This window comes from Nesoenas mayeri (genome assembly GCF_963082525.1).
Source record: "Nesoenas mayeri genome assembly, chromosome: 10".
In the NCBI taxonomy this organism is placed as follows: domain Eukaryota; kingdom Metazoa; phylum Chordata; class Aves; order Columbiformes; family Columbidae; genus Nesoenas; species Nesoenas mayeri.
In genome coordinates, this window is record NC_137560.1 from 15,074,577 (window position 1) to 15,087,852 (window position 13,276).

Sequence of the window (13,276 nt, forward strand, 5' to 3'; positions counted from 1 at the left end):
AAATTAAATGAGATTAATAATTTTGAAAGTAATTTACAAATGGCAATCAGCCTCTGCAATGAAGGTCAAAAGAAAAAGGACATGTTAGCAATTGAATATCTTCCCTCCCTTTAAAGTTTTAATACTGCATACCTGTTAATAATGGGAAATATCCTTCTTCAAGAGTAGCATTTTCAAAAATTGGTAGGATCCTTTTACTAATTCTAATCTTCTTTTAATAAAATAATTTGTTAAAAAGGATTATAAAACAGCATGAAAATTGAATGCCAATAGAAATGTACTGCCTATACAATAAATAGTTAATGTATTTTCTAAATGAATGATTTAAAATAGCTATTAAAGTAAAAAGAATAAGCTTATGTTTCTAGTAATGACTTCGCTGCCTCAGAATGAAATCTGTAAATCCCTGATTGCAATTTCACATCCCAAAAGAACAAGCAGTCCTGGGACCAATGCTTATTGCCTTTATCATTAATACTAGCAAACCACATATGTGATTTTTATATTACTGGTTTGAATATTTAGCTTGATACTTGTGTATGCTTTATATTTTAAATATCATACAGCTATTCTGGCACAAAAAAACCTCTCCTTCAACAAGGCTTTTCTGTATGTACATGCATACATGTATACACAGACTTTCAGTATAACTACAATTTTATTCATAAGAGTGCATAATGATTCAGGCTGTGATTGTTAATAAAAATGCATTTCTAACCATCAAATTTGAGTCTATTATTCTAAGTTAATTGCATTTGCCCTAAAGAGACTTGCGACTGGCTGTCAGCCTATTTGTGTCAGTTCCATTTTATTCATCAGTCAATCTTGTCTCCTCTTTTTTCACATCCCGTATATTGATCAAATAGATTTGTTAGCATGCCTCCGCAGCTTTAAAAAAGTTTGTTATTTGTCAGGTTTATTTGATTACTATATTAGTTTATGTGTTATATTAATTGTTATTTCAATAGAAAATAAATGCCCTTTGATAGTCCCACGAGATTCCCATTAAATACAATCCATACAACAAGTTAGTGGATGGAGTGAATGTGGTAAGAAAATAAACACATTAAACCTATTTTAAAAGGTGTTATTAGTCTGCAGATGTATTGTACTTGATCCAAAAGACAAGAATAGAAATAAGTACAGTGTGAAACAATTTTGATAAACATCAGTGCCGTATCATTGCATATTATGCTATGTATAAAATACCTTAAGAAAAAGATGTGTGATATAAAATAAACTGAGGTCATATCTGGAAGAGTGGGTTTTGTGGTTAAGTGTGAAATGGAATGATATTATATATGGCTTTAGACACTAAAAATTAGGCTAGAGAGGCTGTAAGCAAAGGCAGGTGGAAATGCTGTGTTACATGGAGTAAATGTTTTGATAGAGAGGGAAAAACAGCTTTTAGGAAGGTATTTATTGAAGCAAAAGTTAAGCTTCTAAGCAGGTAGCTTCTTCCTCTGTAAAGATATGATACGCCTTTTAGGGAAATAGGGTTTAGCTAGATTTAAAAAAATTGAAAGAGCATCTTGTGCACATTAGTCACTCAGCTTTGGTAATGACTTCATGAGAACACAATTTCACTTCAGTCTTCTCAAAGGGAAAGGTGATGAACGAGTTTTTCCATACAAATGTCTCTGAAACCTGCCTCTGATACCTTCATTATCAGCAAGACTACATAACCCTGGCTCCTTGCTTAACATTGAATCTGGGATCTCCCCAGCTGGTACCTGAGCTTACACAGTGTCAGAAAGAAGTACTGTGGGAAATCAGCAATAATGTGCTTATCTCATTAAAAAGACAATATGAGAAGTCCATGTATGTCTTAAGATAGACACTAAAGACACAGAAACATTGATTCAATAACAACTTCATGAAACAAAGTCTTGTGTTTTACCTGTACATGAATGACCCTATCACTTTCTGAAACAGAGATTTGAAATTACCAAAGTTTTCCAAATTTCTTCTGAAAAGCTAAGTTCTTTCATTTCTTTGGCCAGGATTAGTCTTTGTACTATCTAACTTTAGTCATCTAGAATTTTGGTTTCTGGTCTGGGTATTTATCTATATTTTGTTTACAGCCAACTGCAGGGGAGTGGTGTGAGAATAGGGACAAAACAAGTCTTCCAAAAAGCAGTTTCTTCCTGGGTTAAACTATTCTGCCAAGACGGGATGACTTACCAGCAGGACACACTTGTCCCTTCCATTATTGTAGTTTAGGCCAGACTGAACATCACCCTAAGGGGAACCCATCTCATTATAGCAGGAGCAATTTTAAATGCCTATACTTCCCTGTGGACATTTCAAATGTCCAACTCCTAGATTATTATTTTTCATCTGGAACCTCCTTAACAGTATTTCATACCAAACAACCATGCTAAAGCTTCAGATGCCCTAAAGTTAAGCTCAAATTTGCAATTGTCCTAGAGCAGTTAGCAACACTCCTGCAGTTCAGAAGCACACGGCGTGATGATAGTTTCAAGCTAAACTGTTATGACCCGCTAGTATGGAATATAAACAGGAACAGATGAGAAGAATACAGCCTCAACATTTGAGACAACAAAGAGCGAAATGATTGCTACATAAAAGACATTTCAAAGACCTCCCAGAAAAGCAGGCATAAAAATCCCCAATAAAAAGGCTCAGCAAGAAAACTGTCACACCCCCTAATCCTCAGCAGACTTTAACAAGATGTTTGCATGAGCCAGAGATTGTCTCCTTCCCCAGAAGACAAAAGGCACAGAAAACAATATTGTCTAGCATAGGATTAGGAGGCAAGAGACAGATAAAAAGGATTCCTTAACCTTACAATTAGAAACCTCAACTCTCCAGCCAAAAGGATAATCAGAAACAGACTGTAAACCTGTGTCACAATAATTGCTGCATCTTTCTTTACTCTTTGAAAACTGATATATTTTCTGAAGATTTTTTTCTAATTTATTGCCACCCCAAGAAAGATTTTCATGAGCACTTAACTACAACTCCTGCTACCAAACCACTATTCAGCACACATGGCAATAGCCTTTTAGTCAATTCTTTGTATTTCCACCATCTCCAACTAAGCCAAAATCAGATCACTAATGCTCATACCAACCCTCCAGTAAATTGTACAACTAAAAGCAAAATTACATATAATGCACTAGTCTAACAAATGATCAGCTTACTGTGCCCTAAACCAGACACATACACAGATTCTTCATGCCAAATCTGGCATAAGCATGTGCTCTGATTAAAAAGGAAAAGTTGTTATAACGAGCGTCTTTAGCTTTATTTGGTATTACTAATGCCTTTAAACAGAAGGAAGGGTACTGGCAAGAGTAGAAAACAGACTTGAAGGAGGAGGAAACCTACAAGCTGTAAAGAAATACAGTTTCCAAAGTTTGACCCTCCTGCTGTAGCTAACTAGTGACCAGAAGCTATAACAGTTTGCAGAAGTTTGCCACATAAAAATGTAAGACTTTCTGAAACTAAACAAGGCAACCACAAGACATCGACACTGGTACTTACAGAGCATAGATTCATTTATAAACATGACTTCAGCACCCAAACAACCACATACAATTAAAAACTATACATATCTTCACTTTGTAAGGGATTAATTGAGACACAAGAATTAAATGGTTAGTGCAAGCACTCACTAAGGGACAGCCAGGATTTAAGCAGTCACCACCTCCAACGGGCAGTTGATGATTCTAGCCTATTCTGGTCTTTCTGGTACCATCAGGAAAGGAAAACTCAAGTGATTTCTCTTTTTTTTCCAGATGCAGCACACTTACAAACTATCAGTCAGTGTTCTTGTGATATTACTGTCTACTGGACCTTAAATTTCCTGCCTTAAGCTGGAGTTAGGTGGCCTTGTTCTGCACAAGCTGCTTCATGTGCTGTGGCAGATGAAATAATCCCTCTTTAAGTAAACCACTTGAAACCACTTAGGAAGAGGTTGGCAGAGATGCAACCTTAAACATTGTCATTTGTTATGGGAGGATGCAAACAAATCACACTTCCCAAAAGAATCATGGCTTCAAATAAACGCATGGAAAAAGGCATGTGTTTCTGTTCTCTTTTTAGTAAGGCATAAAGTATTTGTAGAAGAAAAGGGAGGAAAGTTATCTACAGGTTTCTAAGAAAACTTTCTGGATCTCAGTCCAGATGAGAGCAAGAAAACCACAATACACATCCCCAAAGCACATAGCTAGCAGCATATAAGGTAGAGCAAAACAGGATGAAAATCACTCCATCTACATGGTGGCATAAGCAAATTAATCTCTTCTCAGCCACACAGTGCCTCATCGATTCCAGGTCTTGCTTGTGGCTTATTGTCAGAGACTCACGAGCTTTTGCCTATAATCACACTTGTCCCCATGCCATGAGGAGTTTTGCTGGGTGTCCTGCTGAAAGGCCAGCTATGCTTGAATCAGAAGCCTGGAAATAGGACCATGGCACCTTGTCTGTTGTCTCAAGATCATCTTCAGATCATATTTTCCTCGTTTTATAAGCAACCTTCTGGTTGCCACTATTACAAGCACAAGTTCAGATTTACAGGGTAGGCTGGTATTTTCCACATTTAACATTCAGATGCAGATTTATCAAAAAAACTGCAGAACATTGTTTCTTTGAGTGACCCCCATATGACACAAAATCCTACAACCAGTGGGACCACAATTCCACTCAAGTATTCAGTCATTTAGATGAGGTCTATGCCTTCACCTCCAAGCAGAGGAGAAATTCAAAGTGCTACAAACACCACGAAGTTTTCTGCTTTGCCATCACCATTGATTTTGAGATACTCAGATATCGTAGTTGTGAAAGGCACTGCAAAGCCCTAATATAGCTAAAAGTGTAAGAAGCATTGCCATGCTGAAAAAAAGAAAAATAAAGACGGGTGAGCTAAACTTGAACCCCTTTCATATAATAATTTATTCTGCTAGCTTCAAAACTGAAAGTCCAGCATCTTCATGTGTACCATTGATAGGAACAGGGATGTGATGAAGCACAAAGTGATGAGGTTTGTATTCAGGTTCATTATCAGTGTTTTCCTCAGTTACAATTATTTTAATGAAGATTTTGCCTAATTAAGATTCTCGCAATTTGGCATAGGAAGCAGATACAACACCTGATATAGTATGCTCTGAAGACAAATATTTCCATTAACATTAATATGGTCCCTTATGGATCAAAGCAGAGACATTTCACTGATCAGGTGCATGAAGAAAACTCATCCATAATCCAACAAAAAGACACAGCAAAAACCATAAACTTTACTCACTCAGAAACTCAGAGATGAACACCGCATTAGTGAGTCAGGATCCTTGAGCAGTCTCTGCTTCTCTGGATAAGACAACGCGTGTTGGCCGTATGAAAACTGGCTGTGTCCCCTGGGGAAAAAAAATAATAACCTCTGAGAGGCCAGACAACAGATTCTTAAGGATCCTTCTGTTAAAAGCAATTTTTTTCATACTTGTGAAGTCAATTAGGGAGCTAAGTGTCCAGCAGTAGCCTGACTTTTCTCTTTCCTCTGATAACAATACAGTTTTCAGCAGTTTACAAGACCCTGGTGCCTGAGTGGGATAACAAAGCACTTCACCAGCTGAGGAGCTTTTCCTGCTTAGTGAAGCGTTTCTCTCCCATTCTTGTTTTCCAGAACTGGACAGCCCCATTCTACAACCCCTTGGAGACTCAGGTAAGTCCTCCACCTTCTCAGTTCCTTCTCCCCACTGTGCACAGAGCACAGCACCATATCTTTAAGATTATTGAAGTGGCCCCTTTCATGCAAAAAAATGAGCTCAATTATACTAACTCCATGGGGATGCAAGCAACAATTTTGCATTAATACTGACTCATCATCTGTTTCAAATTTCAGCCCATCTTTAAAATGAGACTATTATTTATATTAATTATTTAAAGAAATATTTTAAGGTTTACTCAAACAGTAGAACAAGAATAGAAGTTCTGCACAAGGGGGCTAAGTCTACCAGCTTTTTAGTATGAAGATAACAAGCTCATAACCTCACAATCATTTTCTTATGAAAACTTAGCAAGAACCTCAAAAGTGGCAGCTTATGAGCCACACAAAAACCTGCTTATTTCAACTTGCAGGATCTCAGTAAATTACTTTGGGATAAGCAAACCCCCAAACTTACACCTAGCCACTGTACAAGGGCTGCTAATTCTGCACCATACCTGAAGAACAACCATGACATTACTTTCTTCCTCTTACCTTTATTTATCTGCTAAAGAAGGAGGAAGGCACATGGCCTCCTCTACTGACTGCCAATGCTTTCCTGACTGAGGATTGTTGAACAAATTGGTACCATCTGAAACCCTTTAGAAAGAGGGGATATGCCAATTTATCTGCTTCCTACTCAGCTACTGCAGAAGTGGGTAGTGCTTATCTGTTCCCTTTACTTCTGATTATGACCTCTAATTAGAGAGTCCCAGCTGGAACTAATCTGAGAGACCTCTCAGATTTTGGCAGAGGCCCTCAACAGTCCTTACCATGACCATTAATTGGGGTGCCATTGCTTAGAGGGTGAGCACACCAGGCTGTGCAACACCACCAGGCTATGCAACACCACCAGGCTGAGCTCTTCCAGTAACAATAAGCTGGCTGTGTTAGAGACCATATCATCTACAAAAAGTTGAGAAAGCACTATGCCCCCATTACAACCTTTTTTAATGGGGCATCCAAGACCCTATTGTTGCAAGCAAAAATCCTGCACCCAACCCCTCTGTATTTGTTTGTATTACAGACACACATGATGCAAACTTTCTCTGCTACTTAGAGGACATTGCTGGGGCTTTGGTAGGCAAGGTCAAGACAACGTTAGTCTACTGTCATAAAACATGAGGAGGTAAATCATTCTGTGCAACTCAGAAGTCATTCAGATGGTACTTTTGGCTTCCCCCCACCCCTACCCCCCCGCTTTTGTTCTGTCAGTCTGAAGAGAACAGCTCGTGTGATGTAATTTAGAATGGAGCTTTTTTAAAGCTTTCACTCAGGAAAAGCTTAGGGAGCTCTGGGGGTATAGCTTAGCTCTGAGAAATAGAAAGAAAGCAAGTTTGCATTGACAGCTTGATCCCAGAGAGAGGTGGCTGCCTGCTTGTCTAACAGGTCCTCTGGGTCTGGATGAGGCAGAGACAGAGGAGCAGTCATATTAAGTGAACGTGTGCTGCCAATGTTAAAGGAACAATTACCATTATTCTGCATAGTTCACTGTTTGCTACTGCTATTTCCTTCAATAAAACCTCTTTTCACTTGCCAATTGGAGCTTGTCATGTAACAATATTTCTTATGCACAATACACATACTAAAATGCCCCTGTGTTTTTAATACATTTATAGTTGTTAACAATAGCGGTATAGTGACAGAAAAATGTACTTGCTTTGAATACAGAATAGATTGAAAAAAGAACAAACCAGAGGCCCTGCTCTGAAGGATTAATGGGGGTTAGATTTTGCCTAATCTCTGTGTTAAAACAGTGACACCTCTTCCATTTCATTGACACCCACTTTTTCCTCTCAGACCTCCTTGCTCAGAGGGGGTTGTACACCTGAGCCTAGAGCAAAAGCTCCAGTGAATGTTTTGATGTGAGGAGGTGTTGAGGGGAGGGTTGAAATCTCACCTGCCCCCATACCCAGGCAGCCCCGAGGGGGATGGATGACAGGTACTGTTCCTGAGGCTTTGGCGAGCTCAGTGCACTGAAGGTCACCCAACCAACCCTTTGGTACTTGTGCATGGTCCACAGATGGGTGGGAGCATGCCGACCTACCATAGCAACACCTGAAACCTCTGGTGTTCACTGCTCATATCGGAGACCAGCAAAACTCCTGGGGAGTGTGGTTCCTTGCAAAGCAGGACAAACAGCTGGCATTGGAGAGAGGCTGGCATTTCACCAAGGTTGCAGGAACTCTGCAGCTCTCCTCTGAAAGCTCATACAATGAACACATTGTGCTAGTACTGCACTTGCCAACATTACAAAGCCAGATGGAAATGACCGCAGTGAAGGTGCCATGGTGAGAAGAAATTATGTGTTTGTGCTTGTGAGCGTGCTGAACCTAATATTTCATGCACCCAAATGAACAAGGAGCTGTTTTGAAACCTTTGTAGCACAGTCATGAAGGGAACTTTCTTCTGCCTTAAGATTCTTGTTTTCTAAGAAAACTATTTTGTTCTGAACAAGTTCATATACACAGGAAAAGACATCTTGAGTGTTCCTGGACTCTCCTACACTATCCAGGAATAGTGATAGACTGTGAGTTTAAACACATCCTTCCACTACACAGCAAGAGAAGCGTATTTAATACTGTGAGCAGAACAGTTACCATGTTTATCTTTGCCAGAGCTGACAAGACTACACTGTTCTAAAACTACTTATTACAAAATTAAGAAGCAGTGGATGTCACCTGTGTGCCCCCAGAATAGATGTTTTGCTTCTCTGGTGTCCCCTAGGAACCTTTTGTGTGTGTGAAAAGATGTATAGTATAATACTATATCTGTTTCAGATATTGCAAATTGCTTTATTTACAACTTTTTCTGAGGAAAAGAGCGAAGAAATCCAGGGAAGGCTACTGTATTGCAGGTTGTTTTGGAGCCTGATCTGTTGTGCTCCCTGGAATTCTTTTCATTGACATTTGTTGATACTGGATCAGGCCCTTGTAGAGCTAATCAAATGCTTTTCCAGCACAATCCAGCAAAAGATGCTCAGCAGCACTTGGGAGCTGCTCAGATGGTGGTGAGATTAATAACGTTTACTAGAGTGGACAAGTCCAGCTCCCAATGGTTTTCTAGTACAGTATGAAGATGAGAGAGGAAAAAAATAGAAGTGTTTGCTTGGAAAGTCTCTAGAAGATGTTAGATTCTCACAGATTGCCAGTCGTTGGATTCAAATCAAAGAAAAGCTTTTACAATTTATTAGCAGACATGGGGTTTTGTAGCCATATATTATCACATGACAAATTACAGTGAGCTTTAAGGACCTTCTATGAGAAAAGCTGCATCTTCTGTGATTTGCAGCTCTATTTGACTTCATTTAAGTTGTTTAAATATTTTTTAAAAAAATATACACGGTTTTGATGGTGTTTCCCCCCACCAAATCAAAATATTGACTGCCTCAGAGCTTCTCTGGCATTAATGTTGTGCAAGGATATCTTTGTGACCGTAACGGTGTGTAGTACCTGCTTTGGGAATAAACTTTTGGAACATAACTTCAGTGTCATTCAGAATGTAGCACAGTTGCCAAAGACCTAGAGACACGAAAGGAAGACACTGTGCTATCTTTTATTGGGAAGTTCACAAATTCTGTCTAGAAACCCCTCTGATGTTTTTACTTTTCAAGAGATACTGCTTACCAAAAATAAAATCGAGAATTTAAGGGCTTTCCAAATTTAATGACACAGAGTTTAACGTGGAAAAAAAAATCGGTTGTAATAAAGTCAGTATTTTCTGTTTTACATTACCGATAAATTTCCCAAACTAAATAGAGAGGATATAAGCGTGTCGATGGGTGAGACTTACCTTTAGTTACCGTGCTGGCATATTAAATAAAGCCCTGTCACTTCTGGTTACTCTCTTCTGGTTAGGATTTTGTTTCTGAAACTTGATCATATCGGCAGACAGTCTTAACCTCATTGATGGAGTGAGTAATTAACCATGAGAGGAAGGAAGACTGAATTAATGCAGTAGTGCTGTTGAGGCAGGGATGATAATAATAATAATAATAATAATAATAATAATGATGTTTTTTTTTCTTTAACTTGAAAACAACATGATCAATTCAGATAAGATAATGCATGAAAATCTCCAGCTTCACACTCTGCAATGAGGAATAAAGAGAATTGGAGGTTTTGAGTTATCCCTGCAATATATCAAGCAGCTGCCCATGAACAGTGGGAAAGGCCCTATGATGACAAGGGTGACCTACTAACATAAAAAAAAAAAAAGAAAAAAAGAAAAGAAAAAAAGAAAAGAAAAAAAAGATGCTTAGTCCTCCTCTTGGAGAGGAAAAGTCAGGGCTGTGTGTTTTCATTTTTGGTTCAGTTCAGTTTGAGATTTACTTACTCTGTTTAATTATCCCTTTTAGCAAAATGTCAGGAGAGTGCACCCTTGAAACAGAAATAAAGAAACAAAGGAATATGAAAAGAAGACTTTATTTTTCTTTATAAAATATATTAGAGCTGTTTCATATGATAGAGCCACCATACCACCTAAAAGAACAAAAATTTCAATCTGTGGCTTAAAATCTACTTCAGAAATAGCCACTCCTTCGCAGAGACTCCCAGAGAGGATGATCTCTTTCAAGAGCTGCTGGAGTAACCACAGGGTGCCAGAATGTGCTGATCATAAACTGAGAAAATTAATTCAAAACAGGCAAAAGAAAAAAATAATACCTGTCAGCAAGCAGTATGTGAAATGTCAGGAGATCCTGCTGCTCTCTGGACTAACCCCAATTACTATCATGGATTTGTTTCATGGAGGCCATTTCATACCATCACAAAAGCCAGGACATAAATACAGACCAAAATAAAAACTTGGTAGGAAACAAAACAGTGGCTGAAGGAGAATTTGAAAGATCCAATGTAGAAACAAACCCTGTGGGCTCCAGCATGACTCTGCTGGAGGATGCATGACTGTATCTTGCACCCTGGCCCATGGGTTTCAGTGATTGCGTTGCCTGTTGACCAGCTGAGGTTATGTTTCTGCTGCAGTTTAGACTTGATACCAAAGCTGTGAAGTTCCTGTGCAAATGCAGTGATTTATCTTGATACTTGTCAGCCAAGAGCTCCTGGAGATCTGGTGCCACATTCTCACACAGAGCGATGGAGAGTGCAGGTCTGTGGGCAGGCACCTGTAAACCATCCAGTGAACATGCTAGAAAAGCAGTTGTGAATTTTGCTGCTGTGTTCATTGAGAGCATGAATTATGTCCAGTGTTTAATGTGGATGATGATGTCTGGTGCAATAGAGACATTTGAATTAGCACATAAAAACCTTCTCATAAAGTGTTTGGTACCCCTTCTTGCAAAGTCTGTTACAACTCTAAAGTGTAAGCGAACAATATAAAAAAATCACACTGATCCCTTCAGTTCTTTTTTAAGCATCCTTAAATCCATTTTTTTTTCCACTGCTGTACATCTTACTTTTTATAGTTAAAAGTAATTTTAAAGCAAAAAAGAACATAAACAATATACACTGACTCTTGACACTCCATTGCTTTTTTAAACTAGAATAATAAAAATTTGCAAATGAACAAAAGAGTGGGAGGAAGATATCTGATTTACAATGTTTTTGAGATAAAGAACACTGTAAAAAAAGATCAATGTGAATAATAAAGCATTGTTAACTGAGTCATGACATTTCTATTCTCAGTGAAGATTTGAACAGTAGAGCTCTGCAAATGAGCACCTTGTGCCATTTTCAAAGTGGGAGGAAGACATATAATTATAATTTTTAAAGTGAAGAGAATTTAAAAAAATCTCTGTGAAAAAGTTTATTGAAAAACATATCGACATATCAATATGACATAAATTACTTTAATTTTATTAAACTAGGAGGGGGGGAAACCTCTTTTTGAAGACTGGCTGCAGAAAGCATTCCTTGAAAAGAATTTTCTTTATTAAAAACTCTTTTGCTAAGATGAAACAGCACTGAATGTCAGCACTACCTTATATTTATTCTGTAACTCTTCCAACAGCTGAGATCCATAAAAGAAACATATTTTCAAAACAGTTTTAACCTCCATTGTCTTGATCATTCATATTAACATTTTTCATGTCATCTATTGAAATCCCTTAAAGAAACCTTTTATTCAGTCAAAATTAATGAAGCCATTTTCTTAAACAGCCTCCAAAAAGTAAAAAGGACTTAATGTTGTGCATTTTATTTGACATACGTTTTCTGCCATTTCACTTATTTGTGTGATGAGAGCAAAACTTCATATTTATGCTATCAAATCTGCAGAGAAAAGTGATTTTGAGGGAGAAGAAAACTAACTCTGCTCTTGCTGTGTGTGCAATTTAAATCCACAGTGAAAATACAGCATTGATCAAGTTACTCCAATTGAGTCATTTAGTGCTTTGGCATTCCTGAAGTCAAGGCCCAGCTGTGAAATCATAGTTGGGGCCAAACTTCGCTGTTAGGTGAGTGCACATGGCTCCCATTTTCTTCAAAGGGAATGACACACATGGCCAATATTTAACTTTCACCTCTTCCATTCTTCAGCTAGCAAACCCAGAACCAATGGACTATATGCAGGCAATTTAATAGAATTAAGAATATAATCAAGATTTTCCAGGACTTGCCAGTGATTTGGGCTATATAATTCAATACACCTCAAAGTGCAGATGCTCGGCATATTCTGAAAATCAGGCCATCTTGAATGTCTTACTTTAAGCAGGTAAAACCATAAATCACTTTGATTATTTTGGCCATTGGATCCTAACAAACAGGGTGTAGGACACCTCTTTGAAATCATAAGCTCCAGTTTCTGGGTTGGCTGAATGCCTGGGAGACTTGCCACATCCCAACTCATTTTAGGCACCATCTTTGCATTCATTTCTCCCCTGTGATTATCTATGGGGCTTGAAGACAGTGCAGATGCCCTCTTGCAGCAGCTGGCCACTCAAAAAAAAAATCTAGTTTCTGGTTCTGCAGACACCCTGGGATGGAATGGACTACTGGGATGGCCCACAAGACTTAAGGCATAGGTGCCACAGAGAGAAAAAAGGATGCATCACAAAGCAAAATCTAGATGCCCCATGGTCTATGCAGATTTTCATTTCAACTCAAGGTCAAGTGGAAAACTTTCCTACCATCCTTGCTGATTCTCCTCTTCGCTTTCCCCCAACTCCATCTGTTCCTCACCCATCTCCTTCATTCCGCACTCGCCTCCCTCTTCTTCCTGTGTCCATCTGTTCCCTCCTTCCTCAACGCAAGTTGGGCAAGGGAAGAAAATTCAGTCATTCACTGAACAGATTTCAAGATGAACCCCCCCCTTTCAGTTCTAACTTCATTCATCATGGTAAAAATTATAATGAATAGAAATGTTGAAGGTGAAAATTTATTAGGGATTGTGTTGCTTTCTTATATCAAAAGCAGTTAAAGCTGCATATAAACATTGGCTTCATTCATTTTTTTAAAAATATATGGTATAATTAGTGAGAAATATTAGTGGAAGTGCTTGCTATGCAGTCCATCAACACATGCCTGTCAGAGTTTAGGATCCCGGCCAAATTTTTTTGCCAGTCCTGTGATAGATTTATAATAAGCCTATAGAAGG

The 13,276-nt window shown here is 38.4% G+C and overlaps 1 protein-coding gene across 1 annotated transcript in view; it reads left to right on the top strand.

The window, feature by feature from the left end:
• MDFIC2 (MyoD family inhibitor domain containing 2) overlaps positions 1-13,276 on the top strand; it is a gene marked incomplete at its 5' end in the record, with an annotated part of 46,050 nt that overhangs the window by 20,952 nt on the left and 11,822 nt on the right. Inside the window, one exon of the mRNA XM_080350771.1 lies at positions 5,645-5,683. Coding sequence (XP_080206897.1) covers positions 5,645-5,683 — 39 coding nt within the window. The remainder of the gene's footprint in view (positions 1-5,644; positions 5,684-13,276) is intronic.